At 43.5% G+C, this 28000-nt stretch overlaps 1 protein-coding gene across 4 annotated transcripts in view; it reads right to left on the bottom strand.

Moving 5' to 3' along the window:
• Positions 1 to 16088, bottom strand: part of PPP4R4 (protein phosphatase 4 regulatory subunit 4) — a 103716-nt gene extending 87628 nt beyond the window's left edge. For 2 of the 4 annotated variants that reach the window (XM_013057437.2, XM_013057438.2), the window contains exons 1-2: positions 15785 to 16082; positions 14280 to 14353 (exon numbers count right to left, since the gene is read on the bottom strand). In XM_013057437.2, the coding sequence (XP_012912891.2) occupies positions 14280 to 14353; positions 15785 to 15904 (194 nt within the window). In that variant the 5' untranslated portion in view covers positions 15905 to 16082. Of the gene's footprint in view, positions 1 to 6070; positions 6219 to 14279; positions 14354 to 15784 lie in introns of those variants that run through there. The other 2 variants (XM_045073203.1, XM_045073192.1) reach the window with 2 other exon arrangements.
• Between the last annotated feature and the right edge of the window lie 11912 nt (positions 16089 to 28000).

The raw sequence follows: 28000 nt of genomic DNA, 5'->3' as shown, positions 1-28000 counted from the left end.
ATTAAAAGCAAGTGCAAAATCCGAGGTAGGTGCAGACCTGGCATGTTTAATGAATAGCAAAGATGGCTGGAGGACACATCGAGCAAAGAAGGGAATAGTAAGAAATTATGGGAAAGGAAGAGGTAGCCACAGAAATCAGGTGAATTACATTCTTAAACTGTAATGGAACTAAACAAGAAATCAATAACAAAAAGATACCTGGAAAATCCCCCAATATTTGGAAATTAAGCAATGTACTTCTCAGTGACTCATGAGTCAAAGAAGTTTTGAAAGAAAGTCTGGTTGTTTTTTTCCTTTTTAAAGCTTTTATTTAGAGAGAGAGAGCACATGTGCCCAGATGAACAAAGGGAGCGGCAGAGGGAAGGGGAGACAGTCAAGCAGACTCCGGGCTGGGCTCAGAGCCCAAGGCAGGGCTCAATCTCAGCACCCTGAGATCATGACCTGAGCTGAAATCAAGATTCAGACATGAAAGCTTCACCAACTGAGCACCTGCATGCCCCTGAAAGAAAGGTTTTTTATTTCAACTAAATGACAATGAAGACACAGAACATCAAAATTTGTGGAATGCAGTTAAAGCAGTCCTTAGAGGGAAATACATAGCATTAAAATGCTACTGATCTGGGACGCCTGGGTGGCTCAGTTGGTTAAGCAGCTGCCTTCGGCTCAGGTCATGATCCCGGAGTCCTGGGATCGAGTCCCACATCGGGCTCCTTGCTCGGCGGGGCGCCTGCTTCTCCCTCTGCCTCTGCCTGCCACTCTGTCTGCCTGTGCTCGCGCTCTCTCTCTCCCTCTCTAACAAATAAATAAATCTTAAAAAAAAAAAAATAAATAAATAAAATAAAATAAAATAAAATGCTACTGATCTAAAATCAATAAAAATGCATGTACTAAAATAAAAGATCTAAAATCAATAAACTGGGATTCCACCTCAAGAAATGAAAGAAGGGAAAACTAAATGCAGAGTAAACAGAATGAAGGAAATCTTGAATACAGAATAAAATCAATGAAATTGATACAGAAAAACATTACAGAAAAATGAAACCAAAAGCTGGTTCTTTTAAAAGACCAATAAAATGGATAAACTTCAAATGTAAACAAGAAAAAAAAAAAGTGAGAAAACACAAATTACCAGTATCAGCTATCAAAGAAGGAACATCACTTCAGATCCCACAAACATTAAAATACTAGCCTAATTCAGTAACTTTAGATGGAATACAGTTAAGTACTTGAAAGTCAAAAACTACCAAAACCTACTCAAGAAGAAATAGACAACTCACACAGCCCTTTATCTATTAAATATCTGAATTTTTAGCTAAAGCCTTTCAAAAATCAAAATCCCAGGCCTGATGGTTTCACTGGTAACTTCTACCTCATATTTAATGAAGAAATATGGAGCACCTGGCAACTCAGCCCATGGAACATGTGACTTTTGATCTCAGGGTTGTGAGTTCAAGCCCCAAGTTGAGGTAAGAGATTACATTAAAAAAAAATTTTTTTTTTAACATTTAAGGGAGAAATAATACCAATTCTAGACAACCTCTTCCAGAAAATAGGAAACTATTTTGCAAGTCATTTCATGAGCATCCTCCAAAAACCAAAACTGGGCAAAGATAAAAGAAAATTATAGATAAGTATTATATTAGATGAAAAAATCCTCAAAAATGTAATAGCAAATAGAGCCCAGAAACATTGAAAAAAGACTAATATATCGTGATCAAGTAAATTTCATCCCAAGAATGCAAGGCTGGTTCATCATTTGAAAACTGATCAGTGTAATTCAACATATTAACAAAATTAAGTTAGAAAAGCCATACATCATATCAATAGATTCAGAAAAATAAATTTATAAGATTCACCACCCATTCATAATAAAAACTGTCAGCAAATTCGGAATACTTACATCATATTTAATGGTGAGAGACTGACCGCCTTCCCCCTAAGATCAGAAACAAGGGAGGTCCTCTCTCACGACTCCTACAAGGGAGGAACCTGGCAGATACTACTTTAACCAAGTAATCAAGATTATCACCCCCAGTGATAATCGTGTTACTAGCATGTACCCCCCAAAATGATGGGATGAGAAAAGCATTTCACCTCTATGGTATTCTTCCCAAAAGCCCATAAGCCCAATCTAATAATGAGAAAAATATTAGGAAAACAGAACTTGGGAAACTCTATGGAATACCTGACCAGCACTCTTCAAAGCTATCAAAATCCTGAAAAGCAGGGGAAGACTAGGAAAGCATCACAGCCAAGAGCAGACTAAGGAGATATGGCAACTACGTACAATGTGGTATCCTGGAGGAAAAGAACATTAATGAAAAAAACTGGTAAAATCCAAATAGTCTATAGTTTAGCTAATAGTGATGTACCAATGTTAATTTCTTAGTTTTGACAAAAGTACCGAGGTTATGTAAGATATTAACTTTAGAGTAAAATGGTGAAAGGCATATGGGAACTGTCTGAACTATTTTTATGACTTTTCTGGGAACCTAAAATAATTCCCTCCAAAATGATCTTTTTAAAAAAGCAAAAGGTCAGGGGTGCCTGAGTGGCTCAGTCAGTTAAACACCTGCCTTCAGACTGTCTGCTCAGCGGGGAGCCTGCCTCTCCCTCTCCTCTCTTTCTCTCTCTGGGCTCTCTTTTCTCTTTGTCTCTCTCTCAAATAAATAAAATTTAAAAATCAAGTTAAATTGTTTGAAAAAGCAAAGGGTCAGAAAAAGATACAGTGTGTACACACTAGCCAAAAGAATGCTGGAGTGAGTATATTAATATCAGATAATGACTGATAAAAACAAAAGACTATTTCTAGGGATAAAGACTATTTCTAGGGGTAAAGACAAATATACGTAACTATAAAGGAGCTAAATCACCAAGAAAACATAGCAATCCTAACGGCGTATGTACCTAAATACAGAAATCAAAATACCTGAACTACTACTAGAACTGACAGATTTGAAAGGAGTAGGCAAATCCTCATTTACAGAGACTTTAAACTGGAGTTTACTCCAGTCTTCGTCATCAGTAGAATAAGTAAATAGAAAATAAAAGAAATATAGAACTCTTGAAAAATACCATCAGCCCATGTGATCTAATTCATATTTATAGCACCTTATACACAACAACAGAATGCACACGTTTTTCAAGTACACATGGAATATTCACCAAGGTCAACCATGTTCTGGGCCATAAAACAGACCTCAGTAAAGTTAAAAGAACTTAGGTCAAGCAGAGTAAAGTATGTCCCGTGACCATTACAGAACTAAACTAGAAGCCAATAACATAAAGATATCTGGGAAAACCCCCAAATAACTGGAAAATTCTGTGAGGCACACATGCACACCAACCACACGTATAAACCATACCCCTCCCTCCCCACCATTATCAGAGCTGCAGGGAGAGATGTCCTCTCCCGTACAAGCCCAGGCTGTACTTTTGTGAATCCTTTCCCTCTTCAAAACTACCTACTTTCCAAGCAAGTATTTTCCAATTTCATTACCAGAGAATTTCTAGGCAAATACAGTTTATAAACTTATTACCAAGAGAATTTATATGACAATTCTAAGCCAGCCAGACTTCTCAGTCTTATCTTTCATGCATGAACATGTAAATATTTTTAGACTAGCCATGTAACTCTCATTCTGCCCAAAACAGACTCATAAGAAATCTACAATGTGTACAACTCTTTAAAGAAAAAATACTTTGATATTCAACAAAATGAACAGTGTTGTTTCTCTAATCATAATATTATTGCATGCAATCCTTAATGAAACACAGGCACTTTCTGAATTATGACTATTTGCCTTGCAAATGACACTTTTTATTTAAAAAGGCTGTGGAACTCTTCACCTCTCCAAGGACCTTCCACCCTACAGGGATAACCATTAGCACCACCTAGTGGATGAAATAATAAACTGGGATTCAACATCTCTTTATCTTAAAATTGAGGATACCCTGCTGAAGCAAGAGGTTACCTTAAATTCTGTCAGGCCCAACCCATGGTATTCTATGGAGGGAATAGGGGGGAAACAGTGCCTGAAAAACTTAAGTGACTTGAACGTGATCACAGACACAAACGCCACGTCTGCTCACTCGCAAACTAGCCCTTTTCTATTGCATGTTTTAGCCATGTGCAAAAAAAGTAACCTCAAACCTTACCTTCGCCATATGCAAAATTTGCCTGGGAATGGATCAGAGACCTAAAATTAAGAGCTAACACCTTAAAACTGCTAAAAGAAAACAAAGGAAAAAAATCCCCCTGACCTAGAAGTTGACAAAAATCTCTTAAATATAACACAAAAAGTATTAATTATAAAGGGAAAAAAATCAATAAATTAGACCTCATCAAAACTAGACCACAACAAAGCAAATACCCTTTGCTCTCTGAAAAATACTTTTATGAAGATTAAAAAGCCACAGACTGGGAGAAAATATCTACGAAACACATATCCAACCAAAGGGCAAAAGCTTTGAACAGATACGTACCTAAACAAGGTCTGAGGCTGGCTTATAAACACATGTAAAGATGCTCAACAGCCATTGGTCATTTGGGAAAGCCAAATTACAAATACAATGAAACACCATTACACTGAACCACCAGAAATACCATTCAATGGCTTAAAACTAAAAAGATTGATCATACCAAATGTCAACGAGTATTATGGAGCAAGCTTTCATACACTGCCTGGAAATTTTAAGTTCACTTTGGAAACAGTTTAGCAGTTTCTTAAAATTTATAGATATACATTTACTATGGGACTCAACCACTGCACTCCTAGCTATATACCAGAGAAGGAAGAAAGCATGTGTCCACCAAAGATTTGTACATGAATATTTATACCCACTTAAGTCTGTAGTAGCCAAAAACTGGAAATTACCCAAACGTCCATTAGCAGATGAATGGATAAGCAAAATATATTATATCCTTAAAATGTAATAATTATCAACACCAAACAGAAATAAACTATTGACACATACAACATTATACATGAACTTCACAATAATTAAGTTGAGTAAAAGATGTCACAAAATAGCAGATATTCTAATTCATTTCTATAAAATTCTAGAAATTGCAAACTAATCTATAGTGACAGAGAGTATATCAGTGGTTGCCTACGTGGGAGATCAGAGGAAAGGGAGACGATATTAAAAAGGGACACAAAGTTACTTTTTTTAAGATTTTATTTATTTATTTGACAGAGAGATCACAAGTAGGCAGAGCGGCAGGCAGAGGGAGAGAGGGCAGCAGGCTCCCTGCTGAGCAAAGAGCCCAGATACAGGACTCAATTCCAGGACCCTGAGATCATGACCTGAGCCGAAGGCAGATGCTTAATCTACTGAGCCACACTGGTGCCCCTACAAAGTTACTTTTGAAGGTGATGGATATGCTCATTATCTGAGTTGTGATGATAGCTTTATGGGTGTATGTGCGGAGAGATATATATATATACACATATATATTATATATACATATATATGTCAAAACTTATCAAATCATACAATTAACTGCAGTTCAGTGAATATCAGCTATACCTCAAGAAAACTATAAAAAATGAAAAACCATATAAATTTACCACATAACCCAGCATTCTATTTTTAGGCATTCATCCAAGAGATATGAAAAAGTATGTCTACATTCTAGAACAGGAAAAACCAATCTATAGTGACAAAAAGCAGATCACTGGTTGCCTACGGTCACAGTGGAAGATTAATTGCAAAGAGGCACCATCTGGAGAGAAAACTTTACAACTACAGGAAGTTTCCAGATGGGAATTTTCCCATACATTCTATACATAGACCTATAAAATACATTCTGAATTACAAACAGGTGATTAAAGAGACCAATAAACCCTGAAACAAATTACAAATTATATGTTAATTAATTTAATTTAAATTTAAAAATAAAATTTAAAAAGACCAATAACAACTATCCTTCCCTAAACATAACCCTGCACCAAGCACTGTGCCTTCCACATACATCTCCTCCAATCTTACTTTTCTGTAGTCTAGGTATTATTATTTCCATTTTAGAAAAGGAGGCTTGAACTCAAAGAAAAACTAAGCAACTTACCCAAGGTGTCTCACTAATTAAATGAGTGAGCCCCATTCTCTAAGAATAAATCTGGGTTTGTCTTAATACAAAGTATTTCTGACACAATGTCCTGCCGTCTCAACATCCAACACGCTTGTTAACCAGGGATGAACTCTATTCTACTGAACTCTAAGAAAAATGCTTTTACTTCCTTCAACAGGTACTTCCTTGAACAAAAGTACCTGCTGATACAATGTCATTTGTTCCCCAGGTGATGCCTAACACATAAAAGTACTCAATAAATATTCCGTACCTTTTAGCTTTAACTTATAAGATTTATTCTAAAGTAACTATTAGTTGCATTACCAATCTTTTCCATTATTAATATCTCCAACTATACTTAACAAGATAAGAACTGCCCAAATCTCTCATAATTGTGTCATTAGTAAGCTCAGAACTTTCCAATGACAAGATATGGGTCACTTTTACATTGATGAAAATAGTTTACTCTTTGTTAAGCTTTTCGTACAGATCCCATGAGAGCATTCTGCTTTCTACTGATGTCACAGAGAGAGCCTTCTGAGGCTTCAGTAAATAAGAAAAAAGAAGCAGATGCCATTGTTACGCTCATTACAAAAAGCAAGGAAAGGGAGGTGGAAATAACCACCAAACCCCTTATAATCAGTGACCTAGTACTTTTCCAAAACAGGGAATTCGAGGTTTGCCAAGGACTTAAGTAACTTAGCCTGAGCAATAATGTAAGATATACAACTGGAATCCATTATATACTGCTCTTTATATGTGAAACACTAGTCCCTCTATCTTAAAACATGAAAATGGAGGTGCTTCCTAGTTCTCTGTAGAAAGGCAAGTCATTCAAGCCTCACCTTCACCAAGTAAGATAATTTGGGCAATTTTTTTTTTTTTTTAATGGGACCTCTCATTGGGAACATTCTTATAAGAAAATATGTGCTTTGGTGAGTGCTGTGAAGTGTGTAAACCTGGTGATTCACAGACCTGTACCACTGGGGATAAAAATACATGTTTATAAAAAATAAAAAATTATATTAAAAAAAAAAAGAAAATAAAAACGTTCAATGGTGTAAGTAAATCCAGCGCCAGAAAAGAGAAACCTCTTCAGGCTATTAGTAGGCAGTTCCTTATAAATATGCTAGGAAATTTACATCCTAGAAGGTTTGACCCTTTGATTCCTTAAAAGTAAGGGCTGGACCACTCAGACACTGCAGACAGAAGTTTAAATTGGCACAATTTGGAAAACTGTTTAGCCATATGTTTTAAGCCAGACATATGTATATACTAATGACCAATAATTCTACTTTATGAGTTTAACTAAAAGAAATACACACACATATTCATCAAAAGACTTGTACATGAATGTTCTGAGCAGCATTATTTATAACAGCAAAAAACTGGAAATAAGCCGAATGTCCATCAACAATAGAAAGAATAAATTGTGACTTATAATGGAATACTATACAGCAAAAAAAATGAATGATCTATTTCTCCATGCAACAATATGGACCAATCTCTTTTTGAAAAGGTTCAATAAAAGCTAAGCACAAAACAGTACATTCCATGGTTCCTACTCTACAAAGTTCAAAATCAAGTAAACTAATCTATGATGTTAAAAGTCAGGATGGTCGTTACCCTTTGCAGGGAGCAGGAGGAACTGGACAGGGGTACGAGGGAGGTACTAGAGTAATACAGGAGATTGTGTTCTATTTCTTAACTTTTGTGCTGATTACATGGGTGTGTTTACTCATGAAAATTCAACAAGCTATATATTTAGGGTTTGTGCACATTTCTGCAGATGTTCAAAAAGCTTGTTTTAAAAAAAATAAAACAAAAAATATGTCTCTTTGGGGAACCTAAGTGGCTCAGTCAGTTAAGCATCTGGTTTTTTATTTCGGCTCAGGTCATGATCTCAGGGTCCTGGAGACTAAGCCCCACACTGGGCATGAAGCCTGCTTAAGATTCTCTCCCTCCCCCTCTGCTCCTCCATCTTCCTGCCACAAAAGGAAGGAAGGAAGGAAGAAAGGAAGAGGAAAGGGAAGGAACGGAAGGGAGGGAAGGGGAGGAGGGGGGAGGGGAAGGAAGGGACTCTTCACCTGAGATTCCTGACTCATTATTTTTTTTTTTTTAAGTATACAAAAGTAAAGGAATAACAGACCAGACCGTGGTTCAAACTCAATGCAGAAACAAGAGAGAAATATCACGGATAACAAAGGACGAAGAAAGGTCATCATAGTGCGTGCTTTGAAAAAGGATAATACCTCTCTCAACACGGTATTAAAGGACTCTTCCAACTAAACAACACTCTCCAGTTCCTTGCCAAAGGCAGACTGAAAGCTCATAGCTAACAGGCTACTTTCTAGAATGTTCACAGGCTTCCACTCTAGCGGATTTATAATGAAGAGTCGGCTGCATTTGTTCTCAGACCAGTTAATCCCAATTTCCCTGGCTACTGCAATTACATATTTAATTAAATACTGCAGAAACATATAATGCAAAAGAGAGAGTTATTTCTATGAAGGGTAAACTGGAGGTTTAGAAACACTCAGTCAAGACAACTTACCAAAGAAGATTGCTATTGAAATAGGAAGAACTAGACAACTTGTAAAAGATGAGTAGAAAATCACAAAATTCTAAGACCATGCTTTCCAAAAGCTTCCTAAGCCATCTTCAAATGTTCACTCAGCTTTAAAGAAACATAAACTTGACATTATAAGTGCATTACGGGGGTAATCAGTGCAAGAAAGCAGATCCTGAACTGTAATCAGCAGACCTATACTCCAAGAAAAGGCAGTGGACCTACAACAAAAGAGTGGCAAACAAATCCATTTTTTTATACACTAAAATAAAATGTTGAATGTAGGCATCATTTTTATGATTTCCCCATGCTGACCAATTTTTTTAGGATGAACTAACCAACTATCCATTCCACTTGTGAGGGATTAAAGAGGCTCTTCTGGGGGGCATGTGGGTGGCTCAGTCATTGAGCATCTGTCTTTGGCTCAGGTCATGATCTCAGGGTCCTGGGACCAAGCCCTGTGCTGGGCTCTGCGCTCAGTGAGGAGTCTGCTTGGGATTCTCTGCCTCTCCCTCTCCTTCTGCCCCTCACCCGGCTCATGCAGACTCATGTGCTCCCTCTCTTGTAAGTTCTCTGTCTCTCTAAAATAAATAACTCTTTTTAAAAAATCCATAGTGTAAAGTGACGATGAAAGTAATAGACATAAAAGGTTAACACTAACCAATCCACAAAATGCATACATAACATTAAGAGAAAATATTACTTAAGATAACGTCATTTGGTAAGAAAATATAAATCTGTAAAACTCAAGCTTAGAAATGCTTAATTATTATTTGTGAAGATTCTGGTTTCTGATAGATACTATTAGAAAAGGAAGTTAATAGGTATCTTTCATAAACTTCAGGTGACGTATTTTATTTCCCAGTTGCTTTACTAAATTCTTGGGAGGCAAAATTAATATTGTTATCTTCTTTTAAAAGTTTGAAATGTAGCTTGAGAACCTAAGTAACAAAGAAGTAGGGACGGGGGAAAGAGACAGAAGGAAATTAACATTAATTGGGCACCTAGTCTGGGTTAGGGCTCCAATCATAATACAACCCTGGGAAACAGGTATTGCTATTTCCATTTTACAGATGAAAAGAGAGAGCTTAACCACCATAAATAATGTGTGGTTATTAGATAATAATCACATAGATAATAATGAGTAGAATAAGCTATGACCTAAATGTCTGATTCTATATCCTATAATACAAAAAAAAAAAAAAAATCAGAAGTATCTTAACTCATCTAGCATTTTGGTCATCTAAAATTAAATAATAGGGAGCCTGGGTGGCTCAGGGGGTTGAGCCGCTGCCTTCGGCTCAGGTCATGATCTCAGGGTCCTGGGATCAGGTCCCACATCGGGCTCTCTGCTCAGCGGGGAGCCTGCTTCCCTCTCTCTCTCTGCCTGCCTCTCTGTCCACTTGTGATCTCTCTCTGTCAAATAAATAAATAAAATCTTTAAAAAAAAAATAAATAATATACTTTAGAAGAGGTATATGCTTATATCACAGCACAAAACAAGGAAGACCAAAACAGCAACAACATAAGGGATGCTTGCCCTCCAGGAGCTTACAATTAAAGAAAATGAGCCTGTGCACACACAATTAAGAAATACATTGTAGTGATTAATCTCTTCTTGAGGGAGGCCATCCATAAGTGATATGGGAGCAGCTCATGTGGCTTCAGCAGTTCAGAAAGGCTTTAGGAAAGATGCAAGATCATAGCTGGATCCTGGTGATGGAGAATGCTGAACAGGTGTAATGAAAGCTCCTCCAGGACAGGGAAAAGCATAGGTAAGGTAAGAGGTAAGGGAAAAGCAGAGGTGACACGATGAATATGTGTAACAGTGAAGAGGCCAGCAGGACGGCTTCAAACAGTAAAGGACTAAGTAAGTGGAAACAAGCCAAGTAAGTGTCCATCAACTGATGAATGAATAAGCAAAATGGGATATACCCACACCACATAATACTATTCAACAATAAAAAGGACTGACACCTGCTACAACATGCGTGAGCCTTGAGAACATTATACTAAATGAAAAAAGTCAGTCACAAAAGGCCACATATTGTATAATGTCATTTACATGAAATGTCCAGAGAATAAGCAAATCCATAGAGACAGGAAGTAGACTAATGATTCCCAAAGGCTGGAAGGGGCGGAAAGAAGTGAAGAGTGACTGCTTATAGGTACAGGGCTTCTTTGGGGGATGATGAAAATGTTCTCAAATTGATTGTGGCGATGGTTGCACAACTCTGTGAACACGCGAAAATCCACTGAACTGCACACTTTAAATGGGTGAAGCGTATGGCAAATGAACTACATCTCAATCAAGTCATTAAAAAAAAAAAATGTTGAGGGCCTGAGGGAACATCACACTGCATGGCTAAGATAGAGTCCCTTGTGCCAAGTTTCTGGAATTTATGTGGTAGGCAATTATAAATATGTAAGTAAAGACTAAACCTAATAACTTAACCTAAAGACTTAACCTAATAACTTAACCCTAAGTTAACAAACTTAGGGCTCTTTTCTAACAAAATTATTCACATATTTTCAGTACATTCCTAAAATATATGCCCAAATCACAAAGATTACAGAGAACAGGAAAAAGATGATGTGATCGGATTTTGACAAAGCCACCAGCTGTAACTATTAGGAAAGCTGTCTTGCTTCAGCACTAAATGCCACAGATGGGTGTATCAGCATCGTATTTAGGCAAAACCACAAATTCATCTGTGTCGTGTCTTCAAATACCGTAATGGTCTAAGCTTAATTATGGAAACTGCATTAACAATTGATCCACCATATTTTAGAGAGAGATAATGAACCATGTAATTAGTTTTTCATTGGATGACAGTACTCTACAGATAATGTTTTATATATTAGATTCAATTTAAATGCTATCAGAACCTCCACTGAGATAAAGCATGTGTGTGGCAAACACATTTGTCTGAATTCTAATTTAACCTAAGATTCCAAAAGAGTTTTACTATACAAAATAAGAAAACTGGGCGCCTGGGTGGCTCAGTGGGTTAAGCCGCTGCCTTCGGCTCAGGTCATGATCTCAGGGTCCTGGGATCGAGTCCCGCATCGGGCTCTCTGCTCAGCAGGGAGCCTGCTTCCCTCTCTCTCTCTCTGCCTGCCTCTCCATCTACTTGTGATTTCTCTCTGTCAAATAAATAAATAAAATCTTTAAAAAAAAAAATAAGAAAACTAAAGAGACAAATCTGACATTCAAAGATGGGGGGGAATCTGGATATTAAATAGTCAATACAAAAGAAAAGGCAAAGCATTCAAAAATCAATCTGAAAATCAAAGAAAAAAAAAAGCAGGGGGCACCTCGGTGGCTCAGTGGGTTGACATTAAACTCTTGGTTTCAGCTGAGGTCATGATCTCAGGGTCCTGGGACCTAACTCCACAGGCTCTGTGCTCCATACTCAGTCCCTCTCCCCCCGCCCCGTTCCTCTACCTCTCTTTCTCCCCCGACCCCGATCCTATGCTCTCTCTCTCTTTCTAATAAATAAATAAAATCTTAAAAAAAAAAAAAAAGGCGGGGGAACAGGTCTCAGTATGAGGTTCTATAGCATAGCATTGGGAAGTACAATGAAAAAAAAAAGGAACAAAGTACATTTAAAATAAAAGGCTCAAAATAAAATAGCAGAAGAGTCTGCAACAGAGGCCAAGTTTGGAATCCATCTATACGGCATTCCCACACCTTCCCTGGAATCCCAGGGAAGAAAGAAACTTTCAGACAGCGTGCATATGTTATCCCTGCAGAAGCGGGCCTAAAAGTGAAATCTCCCTTTCCCCCAGGAGGTGGTGAGAATACAAAGAACTCCGCCAGAGAACCCATACACAACCAAACTAGTGTTCCTGAGTCACCTTGCAAACCTCCTTCAAGGTAGAGGAGCCACAAAGAGATACCAGATCTCTTTGAAAACTCCCGTCTAAGAATGAGAGGACCTATCTGTCTCTGAAGGACTTTGTAAATTCCAGAAGAGGATGAAAATTGTGTTGTGTGTCTGACAAATACAGACAACTTAGATGACCCAGTTCACTAACAAACAATAAAAGCAAAATAGAAAACAAGTAAGCCCTCCTAAAAAAGAAGTCTTGTCACTGATATCTAGAATAAGGTATCTGCTGTCACAAGTAAGTAGAGCAAGACTCTTCATTACCTAATTGTAAGCCAGAGTTTATGCAAAAGAAGAGAATTCAGTAGGAGTATCCAGTAGGAACTTACTACAAATCATTAACTGCTGTATGTTAAAAGAAACTTATCCAAACTCTCATCAATTGTCTACCTACTCCAAACAAAAGAACTCAGGGAAAAGGCAGAATTTACAACTATTGTTCACCATATTGGACGTGTTAATTACTAAGGAATAAAGTACTTCAAATATAACAAAAGAGGTTAAACATTGAATTATTCTCTATGTAAACATCAAAAACATATTACTATTAATTTATACATAAATAAAAGTTTTTTTTTAAACAGATAGGGAGAAATAATGATAGCATGCTACCCAAGATCACCAAAGGAGGGTAAATAACACCAACATAAGATCTAATACCCAGAAACATGTTCAAGTGATAGAATTATTAGAATGGTCTAAATTATAAGCATGCTACAATTCTGACTAAACTAAGAACAGAAACCCAAAAAGCCATGAATAGGCTAAAAATTAAGAGAATGGAAGTCATGGGGAGGGTTTTTTTTTTTTTTTTACAGGATCCTCCACTGAAGAACATGGAACTAGAAGCATGACCTATAAATTAGAAAGGAGAACAAGAAACTTGCCAGTGCCTGAAAATGGCAAAGCTGACCTAAGCTAAGGAAACGAGGAAAATAAATATCTCAGTAGGTAAATAACACCAGTTCTCAAAATCTGTTCTAAAAAACAAAAGTAAAAACTAATTGGCCAGAGAGAAAAGCATGTGGTTGTAAGTTAAAGAAAAATTTTAAAACAAACATACACGAAGTACTTTAGGAAAATTTCTGCCTCTGCAGTATTTTCACAGATAAGCTCATCAATGTTCACTGCATTAGCTTTTAAGACGTTAAATCTAAAGTTTTTTTTAGTTGAAAGAAATTTTATAAATATTTGCAATAACCACCTGCATTAAGCAAAACTGCAGAGCTGTGAGATTAAACGACAGTAGGCTCAATTACATTTAAAATCTTTCAGACAAAATTACAAAGCTTACATAGCAAAACTAATATAAACAGAATATCCTGAACAACAAACTGAGCTACTCGATTTGTGTGGGGGGTTTTTCCATATAGTAAATAGCATATCAGTTCATATTCTATGATTAACTTAAGTCTCATCTAAACTTGCTGATCTAAGGGAGAACCATCAAAGCTGGAAAATTAAAAAAAAGAATGAGATCCGATTCAAATCCTTTGCTGTTCTCTTCCTCCTCCCGCTAGAAATACTCTTTAAGTTGGTGGTCTTACTTGATTTCAGCTCTCAAACATGTTAAGTCCATACCAAAATCTTAACTTACAACATAATTAAGTGCTGTGCATGCCAAAGTACTCCGTTCAAGCCGTTCAGTGAATCTGAACATAACCGTAACGACATTTCACAACGCGTCCATCCACGCTGCCACAGGGAACGAGCAACAAATTCACAGAAAGACTTGGAGCAATACCTGAGCAGATAAACAGCCCTTTCAATATCACTGAGGTCTTCATCAACTGTCAATCTTTCTATTTCTTCTGGTGTCTGTCAAGTGTAAAATACAAATATGCATACAAACGTGGATTAGTCTTGCCACCCCACCCCCACCCGCCCCCCAGTGACCCTCCGGAAACCCCATATGAGTAGAGACTAATGCAAAAGTTTCACAATTAAGCAGTATCACTGAAAACTCATCAAGAGGACTCGAGGTGCTGATTTGTGTGGGGGTCAACCCACATAAATCGACCACAGAGGTCTCTTTCTCCAATTGCTGGGTTGGGGTGGTAAAGTCTGGGGGCTTGGGGGGGTTTGGAGGGGTTTGGTTTTGTTTTGTTTTTTCTTTCTTTTTTAAACTGTTCTAGCTTGAGAATTACATTGTGGCTTCAGAATATTGCCGAACTCGGTTTTATATGCACATATGAAATACATACGTACGTACTTTTAAATCTCTAATACCCCAAGGCTGTTTCTCCAGCATTTTCCACCCCAGGAAATGCTAGAGGGGGGGGGGGGATGGAGGCAAACTGCAGCCGAGAGAGAATGAAAAAGACGAAATGTGGAGTGGGGGAAGGGAAGGGAATAAACTCTGGGGCTGGAAGGAAATCAAAGATTCGCGATATTGCGGCAGGTGGGAGTGAGAAGAGCTCAACGGAGCTTTGGAGAGGACGGCGGGGGGAGGGGGTGGTCCGAAAACTAGGTTTGCTGGCAGTGAGGGTTGGAGGCTGGGACGAAGATGACTCTGCGGGGTGGGGGAGCAAACTGAAGGTTGACTCCCTCAAGGCGGGGAGTGGGGATCAGGGTCCCAGCTGGAGTCCTGGAGGGGCTGGGAGGAAAGGACGTGCGGTGACTCAGGATGGGGGTGACGGGTCGAGAGGGCTTCGAAAACCCGTAGTGGGACTGGGTGCTGGGTGGGAGGTAAAGGGAGGCCTGGCGGACGAGGGGGCAGAGGCACCCGAGCTGCTCCGATGGAGGAAGCGGAAAGCGGGATCCGCCGCGTCTCCGAGAGGGGGGTGGGGGCGGAGCTGTGTAGACTGAGGAGTGGTACGGGGTCCAGGGGTGGGGGGGCACCCAGGAGGGGACAAGGCGGCGGCGGCCTCGAGGGGCAGCTCCCGCAGGGCGGAAGGAAGAGGGGCCACGGCCGTCCAGGAGGGGCGGCTCGGGGGACGACGCTGGACCGGCCGTTCCTGGGGGCGGGTTAGGGAAGGGGCCCGTGCGGGGCTGGGCCGGGGGACTAGGGGGCCCAGGGCGTCCGAGGCGCCAGTCCCTCGGGGATGGGGGTCCGAGCTGGGAGAACCGAAGCTACGTCGAAGCAGGGGCGGGCTTAGGGTGACACGGCGACCGCGGGAGGACGGAGGGTCCAGCCCGACTCCGAGAGGGTCCCGGGCCGCCTCGGGAAGGAGAAGGGGACGCGACGGGGTCGGGGCCCGGGCCAGTCGCCAGGCGCCCTGCGGACAGTTGCTCCTCCCCGGGGCGCACCTTGAGGCTCCGGCGGACCGGCCTCTCGATGATGGTGAGCTCCTGCAGGTCCTCCATGTAGCCGAACAGGCTGTTCTGACTGAAATCCATCGCGGCAGCGGCGGGCGGCGGCGGATGCATGGACCGCCGGGCCCCCTCGCCGCCCGGGCCGGAGCGGCCCCGGGATGCCGGACGCTCGCAGCCCCGCGGCCGCCCACCGGCAGGACTTTCTCCCGCTCTCGGCCGAGGGAGCCGGGCGGGAGGGTAGCTGGCGGCGGGAGAAGGAGCGCGGCCGCCGGTGGGGGGGGCGGGGCGGGTAAGGCGAGGGGGCGGGGCGAGGCGCGCGGGCGGCCTGCGGGGGCGGGGCCAGAGGCGGGGGAGGTGCCACAAGCCCGCCTCAGCCCCGCCCCCCCAGGCTCCGAGCGCACGCGAGCCAGACGCAACTGCCGCGCCACGCCGTGGCTGCCCCCTCCGCCCCTCTGCGCCCTCCTCTCCCCTTGCCCCGCCCCCGGCCGAACGCGCCCCGCCCCATGGCGCGTGCGCAGAACCTTCCGCCTCCAGCAGCTTCTGGAGGCGGGCTGGGGGCGGGGGTTGGGGGCGGGGGTCGGGAGCGGAGGGCTGAACCAATGTCTGGGGAAGCGAAGGAGAGGGAGGTGGGCTGCTGTCGTGTTTAACCTGCTGTAATAACGAAACTTCGTAACGAAAATTCGTAATTGCCCACACCAGCAGGCGAGCGGTGTACGTGGGGACTACCCTGGCTCAGCCTTAGCCCCGGGGGAGGCATGTGTACCCCCAATCAGCGATTACTGCGTGGTGTGCTCGGGTAATAGGGGAAAGGGTGTGTGAGTATACAGTCCTGGAGGGGCTTGCACTTGGATAAGGCTGCAGCCAGAAAAGGACTCCCGGAGAGGAAACACTTAAACTGGATCTTAAACAATCGAACTTTCCTAGAGAAATAAAAGTAAGGCCACTTCGAATCGCAGTCTGGGCTTGTTTTGATTTGATTGTGGGACATACTGCCAGGAGTGCGAGGAAGCAAAGTGCTTGGCGAGGTGGATGGAAGGGAGAGGAGGTCCCTTTTAGAGAAAGGCCCGCTCTGGGCAGCCACACCGAGTCGCTTGCATCCGATTCTGCTAAGAATAGGAAGCGATGCGAAGGGGATTGAGGCGATTTTTCTGGACCTCAGGGGCAAAAGTTATGTTGAGCATACTCTTCAGCTCCTAGAAGAGCTCTTTTTAATTTTATTTTTATTTTATTTTCCACTCGTTCCCTCCCCACCGTCTCGTTTCTCTACCGGCCTTGCGCACCCTCTCTTGTATGTTTCCGTCCCAGTACATGTCCCAGTACATCCTCCAGAGAGACTGCTAGTTTCTGTATTGTTTTTAAAACACATGAAAGGCACTGTGCGAAGAACTCGTTCTGTTTCTTGTTTTTCCCTCAACATAACGTCTTAGAGATTTATCTAGGCTGCGATCTATATAGTCTAGGTATTCATTAGTCCTGACCACTAATAGCATTCAGTTTGTGCATCTAACGCATTTTACTTATCAATTCCTTAAAAAATGGAGAGTTAGGTTGCCAGCAGTTCCTTGCAACCACAGACAACACCAGAGTGAGATTAGACGTGTCCCTGATGGACCATAAGAAAGAAATGCAATTGCCTGGTCATGGAGTCTGCAATGCTTGTTTTCACTCTGCCAAGCTGCCCTCTAGAGTGGCTTTCTCAGTTCGCCCTCCCACCAGTGGTACATGAAGAGTGAAAGATTCCTATTTTCCCACTTCATATGCTAACACTTGGTATTATCTGATGTCCTAATTTAAGTCACTCTGATATCACCAAAGTAGTATCACATTGTAATTTCATTTAATTTTATTGTTAATAAAGTGATGTTACCCATTTTTCTGTATACTGAAGAACCATTGAGATTTTTTCCCTTCTGTGAATTAACTACATACTCTGCCTATTTTTCGGCTAAATTTCCTATTATTTTTCTGAATGAATTAAAGGAGCTTCCTATATATTCTAAATTCTAATCTCATGTCAGTCTTGGACAATGCAAGTATTTCTTCCAATCTTTCACATGTCCTGATAGCTTGGCCTTTGCTATACTACAGTATAGGGGAAATCCTTATTTTGATGTAAACCAATGCATTTAATTTAAGCCTTGTGGAGTGGATTTTTTTGGGTCTCATTGAAGAATCTTTTCCTACTCAAAATATTGTCCTACACCTTCCCCTACTTAATAACTTCATACCTTTATCTATCACAGTTAGGTCGTTTTTATTATTATTCATTTATTTGACAGAGATCCCAAGCAGGCAGAGAGGCAGGCAGAGAGAGAGGGGGGAAAAGCAGGCTCCCTGCCAAGGAGAGAGCCCGATGCGGGGCTCTATCGATCCCAGGACCCTGGGATCATGACCAGAGCTGAAGGCAGAGACTTTAACCCACTGAGCCACCCAGCCACCTAACTGTGCCCTTCACAGTTAGGTCTTTATTCATCTGTAGTTAACCTGGCATATGGTATAACCAGGAATACAATATTCTTTTCTCTGCATAGTGAGCCAATTTGCCCAGCAGTACAACAAACAAACCATCTTTTCTCCACTGATGTGTAAAGGCATCTCTGTCCTACACCAGGTCTTAATAGACATACATCCCTGTTTCAGGGCTCTAACTACTGCTCTGTTGATCTAGATCTGTTCCTTATAACAGCACTACACTGATTTTCTTGCTACGTCTTTGTTATATGTTATATGTTTTTGTTACATGTTATATGTCCTAATATCTGGTAGCGTGAGTCCTTCCCCACTCCCCTCTCCTTTTATTCAGTATTGCCTCTGAAGTTCAAAACAAAAATGGTCAGTGGTTGCCCCATCGCTAAAATCCAGGTATTCTGATCTCTGCTCCATATTAAGGAAAAAGGGGGAGGTTGGAGAGATCAGGATGGAGAAGAGGCAGAGACACGGGGGAGGTGGTTTTTCTTAGAAATACCTTGCAGCCTCCCTTGCCTGTCAATTTTTGAAATTGTCCTCTTTTCCCCTTGATTCGTAACTGATAGATCATATTTGTAAACTTTATCCTGTTTCAGCTAAGAAGTATTATCTCATGTTTAGCTTTTGTAACACCACCACTTGAGACTTGATGACATTCTTAAATGACAAACTGGTTAAATACACAGATATAGCTTTGATGTTGGCTGCTACAGGGCAGGAGACTGATGAAGTCAGTTTGGTGACTAGACTCTGTAACTGCTGTGCTTACTATCCTGTGCTAGAAATAGCCTACCCCAGCCTGGCTGCCAGGAAACCTTGGTTTCAGTCCCAGCTCTGCCAGTGACATGCAATGGAAGGAGTCTTGCCGCCCTGTTTTTCTTATCTGAATTGTTTCCTTATGACTTGTCTCAATGTGTCCAAGAAGCAACCCCATGAAGTACAGATGAGATGCACCACTATTCCAAAACTATAGATAGTGAAAGTGAGGCTCAGAGAGGTTACATGTCTTTAGGCATGAGCACACAGTTAAGAGAAGCTAGATTTATTCACTTCCTGTATTCATTCAACAAAAGCATGGTGGTTAAATGTGCGGACCTCCGAGTCCAACTGCCTGGATTGGCTCTGACCAACCCCCTAGAATCCTGGCTTTGCTACTTCCTGCTGTGGGCAAGGTACTTAACCACTCTGGCCCTCATTTTACTCATCTCTGAGGTCAGAATAACAGTAGTACTCAGCACAGCCTCTTAAATGACTTAAATGAGATAATATGTATACAACGCTTAGAGGAACTCCCGGCATATACCAAGCATTATTACCATCAGTGTTCCCCTGTCCCCAGGCTCAGAAAAGATTTAATACACTTTGTGCTGAATCTGTTGATTCTTGTACTTAATCTGTTGAATCTATGATTCTAGAATAATATTCTGCCGGAAAAGTCCAGGTCCTTATCCCCCCAAATCTGTGACTATGTTACCTTACTTGGCAAAAGAGGCTTTGAAGATGAGCCTCATTTAAGGATCTTGAGATGGGGAGATTACCTTGGATTATCCATGTAAAGCCAATATAATCATAAGGGTCCTCATGAGCAAAAGAGGGAGGCAGAAAAGGCAGCACCACACCTTGAGAAAACTTGACCAGCCATTGCAAGCTTTGAAAACAGAAGCAGTCCACAAGAAGACAACCTTTAGAAGCTGGGAAATGAATACAAGAAATAAATAAACTCTCGTAGGGCCCTTCGATGGGAATGTAGCCCCGATGACACCTTGATTTTAGCCCACTGAAACCCAGATCTAACTTTTAGAACAGTAATAAAATAAATTTGTGTGCTTTTAAGCCACTAAATGGGTTGGAATTTGCTAGAACAGCAAAACTAAAACTAAGCAATTATCTCTATGAGGAAAATGTTTAAATTAAATGACTACTTCAGACCATACGTAAAAATCAATGTCCTGTGAATTAAAAACCTAAACAAGGCTCTCTGGGCTTGGACCTATAGGTATCCACTTGGCTAAAAGCACCAAGAAGGTCAGAAACTGTCAGAAAACAAACGGGATCCATGAGGGCATCTCCCTCAGGAAAATGGTGAAGAAAACAGAAATGAACTAGCATACCAAATGCATTTTTTCCTTCTGAGGCAAGACCAAGATGGAGAGATGAGCTTTGAGGCTCTGGCACTGTGGTTCCTGAAGGAAAATGGTGCACGGACCTACCTCACCTATCCCGCCATCATGTGATCAGTTGCAAGACCAGTTGAAGGTAGCCTAAGCCAGTTCACTAGGTCATCACAACAGCAACAGCAAAACCTAAACGCTAAAGACAGATGTTCCAAACTTTTCCAAGAAAATACACAAGGGAAGTTTTATGACATCCCAAAGACTGAACGTTTTCTTAAACAAAACAAAATGCACAGGCTATAAAATACAAGACTGATAAATCTAACGACTTGAAAATTCAGAACTGGTATTCGTCAGAAGAGACACCACAAAGACAGTGTGACAAGACAAATGATCAACTGGAAAAAGATATTCATAACAAATTAATCAAAGAAAGATTGCTGCCCAGAATTAAGAACTCCAAAAAATCAGTAGGAGGACAACTGATAGAAAAAGGAGCGAAATACCCAAATGACCACTTTACAGAAGGGGAACCGCCCATAAACCTATGAAAAGAAGCGCAACCTTATGTTAATCATCAGGAAAGGGTAAATGGACACACCTGGGCAAAAATTTTCAAGTCTGATCACATCAAGTGTTTGAAGGAGATAGAACATGAGCAAATCTTGCAGAGCAATGGTGTTCATGCAAATTGGTACAACCGCTTTAGAAGTCATTTTGGAAGATAATTTGGTATTAACTTGTCTAATGGAATAAATCTCTTCAAGGCATATACTGTACCACACCTGCAGAGAGGGACTTGCGAGAGAAGGTTCACAGCACCAAAATCCTGGTAGCAACTCAAATGCCTCTCTTACAGGAGAATAGATACGTTAGTTGTTGCATACTCAAATCAATGGAAAACTGATGGTGAAAATGAACCACAAGTACATAATCCAACAAAGATAAATCTCATGAGCATATTGAGCAATAAATGCAAATTGCTCAAGATTATCTGCAGTATGAAACTCTTACATAATGTTCAAAAGCAGTAATATGTATATAATATCCCTATGTGGTTAAAATGGCCAAGAAAAGAAAAGGAGATGATTTACACAAAAACATAGCGTATTGTTGGGGATGCTAGGTGGCTCAGTGAGTTTAGCCTCCAACTCTTGATTTCAGCTCGGGTCATGATCTCAGGGGTCATGAGATATGCCCCGTGTCAGGCTCTGTGCTCTGCGTGGCACCTGCTTGAGATTTCTCTCTCTCCCTCTCGCTCTGCCCCTCCCACTCACGCTTGCGCACATGCTCTCTCTCTCTCTCAAATAAATTAATAAAATCTCTAAAAACAAAACAAAACAGCATATTATTAATCTCTAGGACCAAGATGGGATCAGGGAGGGGCAGAGAAGTCATAGGTGATGTGTTCTTTTCTGAACTGGATAGTATACATATTTGTTTTATTGTTATGCTTCAAATATACATATGCAGTCCGTAAAATGTTTTATGCATGAAATACTTTAGAATTCTTGACATCAGGAAGATTATGTGGTTTCCAGTTCTAATTTAGCATTGCCTTCCATCCATTCATTCAAAATGTATTTCAAGAATTCTGGCTACATTATAAGCATTGTTCTAGGCTAGGTCTACAGAGATGAAGCAAGCCAGGTACAGGCCCTCCCACCACAGAGCACACATCCTAAGAACAATGGAAATTGATCCGGTACTCATCTATTGGGATTAAATATCTGATACAAGCTATGATAACTGCTATGGAAAAAATACAGGTGGTGGGATATTGATGGAGAAGGACCTTTAGGAAGGGTGTGAACAGGTGCACATATTCAGGGACTGCTCCACCCATGATATATACTGGGGGCGGGAGGGGGGTGGAGGTCAAAGAGGCAGAGGCAGTAAGGATGAGTTCCACGTTTTTGGCTTATGCTGTTGGATGGATGGCGACATTACCCACCCAGTGCTCGCCCTGTGCCTTCTGCAGTGTCTGAGTAGAAAGCAACTTCTGACAACAGGCACAGAATAGAACTCTACCCACTGCCCCAAGGGGACGGGCCACCTGCTCCCCATACCCTGGCCCAGTCAGGGACCCTGTAGCTTCCTCCTCTTCAGCTTGGTTCTGGGTGAGCTAGATGAGGTTCCTAGTGGACCACGTCTGCCAGAATCTACCCAGCGCCTGACAGGATGGTTAGCACCCACGAAGGGCTCTGTTCGTGTTTATTGAGAAACAGAAAGAGGCAGGAGGCAGGGAGGCTAGAACAGGAGGAGATCAGCCACTGGGGTCCAAGCCACCCTTCTTTCTCACCTGGATAACAGAGCCTCCGTTTCTGTCCTTTGGCTTTTAAAGGCCTTACCAACACAGCCAGAGGGGGATCCTGTTACCACGAAAGTCAGACTCAGTTACCTCAGGCTCTAAAATGAGCCTTTTCAACCTTGTTACTCTGTGGCCCCTGGTGATTCTTTGTGGGGGAGGGGAGAGAAATGCTGGCCTGTGCCTTATTTAGCAGCACCCCTGGCCTCTCCTCGCTAGATGCCCATATCCTGTCCTGACTTCTCCTCACCTACCCCCTCCCAGTTGAAAATGGAAGTGTCTTCAGACATTGCCAAATGCCCACTGGGAGCAAAATGACGCCCCCCCCTGCCCGCCAACTCCCCCACTCCCCCCACCCCGCTCCTCCCTCTCCCCCCACTTCCCCCCCCCCACCCGCCCCAGCTGGCCATTGAAAACCACTGCTCTCAACTCAGCAGTAACTCCGCATCTCACACACCCTCCCACACCCCCTCACCTCTCCCACCTCCTCCTGTTTTCAGCCCTCCCACTCTCCTCTTGCCGGGCCCTCTGGCCTCCTGGCTATTCCTCCAGCGCTGGAGGTCTGATCCCCGTCAGAGCCTCGGAGCCTGCCCTCCCATCTGCCTGGAATGTTCTTCCTTAGGATTGTCAGGTAACTCCCTCTATCACATTCTTCGGGTTTATTACTCAAACGTCATCAACTCAGTGAGGCCAGCTCGGGATGCCTTGTATGAAATCAAAATCTCACCGTGTTAGTCTGCTCGCGCAGCCATCACCAAATACCACAAATCCAGCAACTTAGACAACAACAGAAATGTATCGTCTCACGGTTCTGGAGGCTGGAATTCCAAGATCAAGGTGCAGGCAGGGTTGGTTTCTCCTGAGGCTTACACCTAGTGGCCCTCCTGCTCTGTCCTCAATGGTCTTCCCCATGTGCTCACCTCTCTGGGGACTCTGTGTGTCTGAATTTCCTCTTTTTGTAAGGACACCAGTCATCTTGGATTAGGGCTGGCTCTAATGCTTCATTCTGACTTTAGCACCTCTAATGGCCCTATCTCCAAATATGGTCACATTGGGACATGGGGGGCGGGTTAGGGCTTCAACATATGAATTTTGGGGGAAGGGAACACCATTCACCCCTGTAACACCTACCAGACCCCCGCCACCAGCGCTGATTAGTCTAACATTCTGAATACTTTACTTATTCATCTCATTTATAGTCTTTTTCTTCTCCCATCTTCCATTCAAATATTATGTTCCATAAAGGCAGAGATTTTGTTTATTTTATTCACCCCTACATTCCCAGTACCTAGAATAATGCCTGGCACATAGTAGGTGCTCAATAATTATTTGCTAAAGTAATGTGTAGACATAAAGTAATGAATAATGGCATCATGAATCTCCACTCACTGGCAGTAACCTTGGTGGAATCACTTAACTTCTCTGGGCCTCGGCTCCCTCTGACAAAGGAGAGAACTAGATCTGGAATGAGACAGCTGCTCTATCTGGATCTCAGCGCTAACTTAGCCCAGATTCCCTAGAAAAGTCTGAGGGGAGGCATAAGTGCTGACACTTCCTTAAGAGGTATAATCCCAGGGTAGCCAGAGTGAGGGACAGTGAGGTGATGGGGGGGGGCAGGATGGGAAACAAATACATGGACAGCAGCCTGCCACCAGGCAGACCCCCAGTTCAGGGAGGAGCCCAGCCAGGTCCCATATAGGACCTCTCCAGACAGGCTCTGAAGAAGCCCAGGATTGAGACCTGTCCGTGGAAAGAAGGCACAAATCTACCTCCTGCCTTTTGCTTCCCCCAGGTCAACGTTGGCTCATTGCAGGGCTAACTCTCTTGCACTTTAAAGTTCTCAGTGGGCCCTTTGAAGCAGCTCCTAGGGTTGCCAGAGCCCAGGTCCTGGGTTGGGGGGGGGGGGAGGTTTCCTCCCAGTCATGAAATGGGGCAGGTGTCTGAAGGGGCTGGCCTCAGGCTGTAGGGAATGCGGAAAGGAGCGTAATCAGGACAGCAATCCTTGGTCCCTAGGGCTCTGCAAGTGGCTCAGGGCCTTTGAGACTGGGGAGAGACAGGAGGGAGGAGGGAAGGAAGAAGTGGGGAAGGAAACAGCTGGTCCCTGTAACGTCCTGACAGGGACCCCAGCGCCCCAACAGCCCCGCCTCATGGAACTGTTCCCAGGGGCGTTTTGAAGAAGGGAACGCAACTGCATCGTCTGCAGGATCAGACTCCTGGTGTCTGCGGCGGCAGAGGGGCTCCGATGTTCTGGGCAGGGAGCCTCTTCTTTAGGAACAGTATGTGACCCCCAGCCCCCCCACGCCCTCCTTGGCCATGGGCCCCTCCCCCCATCATCACTTGGCAAACCATTCGCAGACTCCAGCTGCCCCCTTCACTGTCTCCGGAGAGAGAGACGGCATTCACCGCCGCGGCTCTCTGCCTCCTCGCAGGGGCTGTTTTTCCTCCTGTGTGGGCCGCGCGTGTTGGGCTGTGTCCCAACTGGAGGGCAGATTCCTCCCTCCAGAGGTGATGATACACGCTGGGAGCAGATTGCACATTTGTCTCCTGGGAGGCAGTGGGCGGGGGAAGCAGAGCTCAGCGTGTGAGCGTGGGGAGGGGTGTCTGCAGCACTGTGACGGGGTGAGGGGCCCAGAGAGCGGGGAGCTGATGCTGCGGGCTGTCTACAGAGGCAGCGGGATGCTGATTATAGGGCTGGGTCCCGCAGCCCTGGATGTGGGTGCAAGAAGCTGTGTACGCACTTGACTGTCAAGGTGGGAGTGATGGTTACCCTGGTGACCGGGCGAGGAAGTGGGTTGGCCCGGCAGGCAGAAATGCTGGAAAGAAAATATAGTAAGCCCCAGTGAGGGCTTCTGTCTTTCTTTTTTCTTTTTCTTGATTGGAGCACCCGTTAGATGGAGCCTCGTCATCGTAAGTCAAGGGCAACTTTCAGCGGTTGGGTCCTGCGTCCCCTCTTCTGGTTTCCTGGGAACACACCCCCTCCACACTCTAAGCTGGCACAGAGGTCCCAGACCCTGGTCCTAACCAGCCCCAGGACAGAAGGCAGGTGGCCTCCTCGCTAAGCCTCTCTCAGCCCAAGCGGCCTCCAAGATCCATTGGTGCTCTGATTCCTCGACCCCACCTCCAGATATTTTGATGCAGCAGGTCTGGGGGCGTGCCCAGGAATCTGGATTGTGGCCACGCCCCCAGGAATTCTGCACCTGCTATTCAGAATCCCTGCCTCTCAACGTGGGCGTCTCTCCCCCAGGCGTGGGAATCAGACAGGCGCAGATTCCCACCTTAGCTTGGCCCCTCTGAACCTGTTTCTTTGCCTCCTTGATGGGGAAAGGACACAGGGTATTATGAGAAGGGGCTGAGAAGCGGCTACCACATATAGCATGGTAGCACGGCGCACGGTAAGGGACCAGTGAGTGGTCGGCTTTTCAGCTTCTCATTCTGTCCCAATCTGTAGGGTCTCTACAACCCTCTCCCCTGCCTGGCAGCCCCCTCCATCGGCTTGTTCACCTCCAGCCAAATCCCACATCCAGGAAACCGATCCAATGTTAAGCAAAGACTCCTCAGGGGAGGACCCAGGCAGAGGGAGGAGAGGGTATGCTCAGAGCAGGGGTGCCCACACCCAGTTCCAGCTCATCTGTTGTCATGACGACCAGCTTACCAGCCTCTGTGGGGTGCCATGGCTTCCTCCAGCATCTGGGAGCTCTGGCTGCCAACGGTCATTTCAGCAAGGTGCCAGGAGATGGGAGAACCCCCAAGCCCACCCCATCCTGACCACCACATTGTCATTTTCAGGATAAACTGAGGGCTTCTCCCGGGATGAGGACTTGGCCAAATCTCACTCCAAAGCCTCGGGACCTAATACAATGCCAGGCATACAGTAGGCACTCAACAAATAGTGGTTGAGTGAATAAATAAGTAAACGTGATATGTTTCTGATTCTCTTAAATCTCTTTACCAACAATGAGTTTCATTTAGGAGAGAAGCAAAATAAAAGGAGGACTTCGGGCATCTGCTGTTTGGGGTCTTCCCACCTATTCCCTTTGGGAAAACTGCATTCCTGCCCCTCTCCGTGCCATCAATATGTGAACACATAGCAGGTAGAACTCTCCAGCCCCTCAAAGTGTGGCAGTAGCATTGCCTCAACAAATTTGTTCCCAGGGGTGTGAGAATCAGCTGTAATATACAGCACCGTGGTTATTAATAGATCAAATTATATACACCACGAAAATTCATCTTTCTGTAGCGGGGACTTGCTTCCCCCCAACCATGAATTTTTCATGTCCCATCAATTTCTGCCCTCCTCTCTCTTGAGGCCCTGTTCTCTCGAGCGAAGGACAGAATTGATTAAACAAATCTGCTCAGTATTGCAGCTGATTAACAAAACTCATAGGAGAGAAAGAGATTAAAACTCTTGGCTCAGTTCTTTTTAAAAATCATCGTCTGCCATTCATAGACCATTGTGAGCTAATAGAGAATATGTGCCTTGGTCTCTCTGTCCCCAGCTCCTGGCACAGAGCTCCTAAAAGCCTTGGAAATTCCTAAGTGATAAGAGCACGAGGAGCCTCTTTGGTCCTATGGAGGCAGCTCTGGTGGGCTCCTGGGAAGCTCCTGGAGGGGAGCTGGTCCCTCATTCTCCAGAGAGGGAAAGATAGAAAAGGAGTTTATAATTGATCATGCCTAAGTAAGGAAACTTCCCTAAGATCCCAGCGACGGGGGTTCGGAGAGCTTCCAGCTTGGTGAGCAGGTGCAGGTGTGGGAAGAGCACAGGTGGACTGAGCACGGAAGCTCCATGCCCCTGCCCATGTAGCTTGCTCTCCACACGTCTTCCACCTGCCTGTTCGTCTGCATCCTCCATCCCATGCCTTTACCAGAAACCCACAAACAGAAGTAAACTATTTCCCTGAGTTCCGTGAATCTCTCTAGCAAATTAATCGAAACCAAAGAGGGGCTTGTGGGAACCTCTGATTTGTAGCTGACCCATCAGAATCACAGCGACATCCTGGACTGAACTTGCCATCTGATGTGAGGGGGCAGTCTCGTGGGCCTGAGCCCTTAACCTGCAGGATCTGATGCTGCCTCAGAATCGAGTTAAATTGTAGGACCTCCCATAGCTGATATCGTGGGGAGTTGCCTGCTGGAAGGTGGGGGGAAAGCTCCTCGCCACCCCCCACTGTTGTAACTGGGTCCCAGACTAATTTTGATAATTGAGGTTTGGTTGATGAGATGCCTGTGCTTAAGATGGCATTCATTCATTCATTCACCAAATGTTTATTGAGTACTTACTATGGGCTAGGCAGGGCCAGCTTCATGGGGCAGTCTCCCAGGGAG

Source organism: Mustela putorius, unplaced genomic scaffold, assembly GCF_011764305.1.
Source record: "Mustela putorius furo isolate JIRA1106 unplaced genomic scaffold, ASM1176430v1.1 tig00000129_pilon_pilon_pilon, whole genome shotgun sequence".
Taxonomy (NCBI): Eukaryota; Metazoa; Chordata; class Mammalia; order Carnivora; family Mustelidae; genus Mustela; species Mustela putorius.
This window is presented reverse-complemented; position numbering and strand designations above follow the sequence as displayed.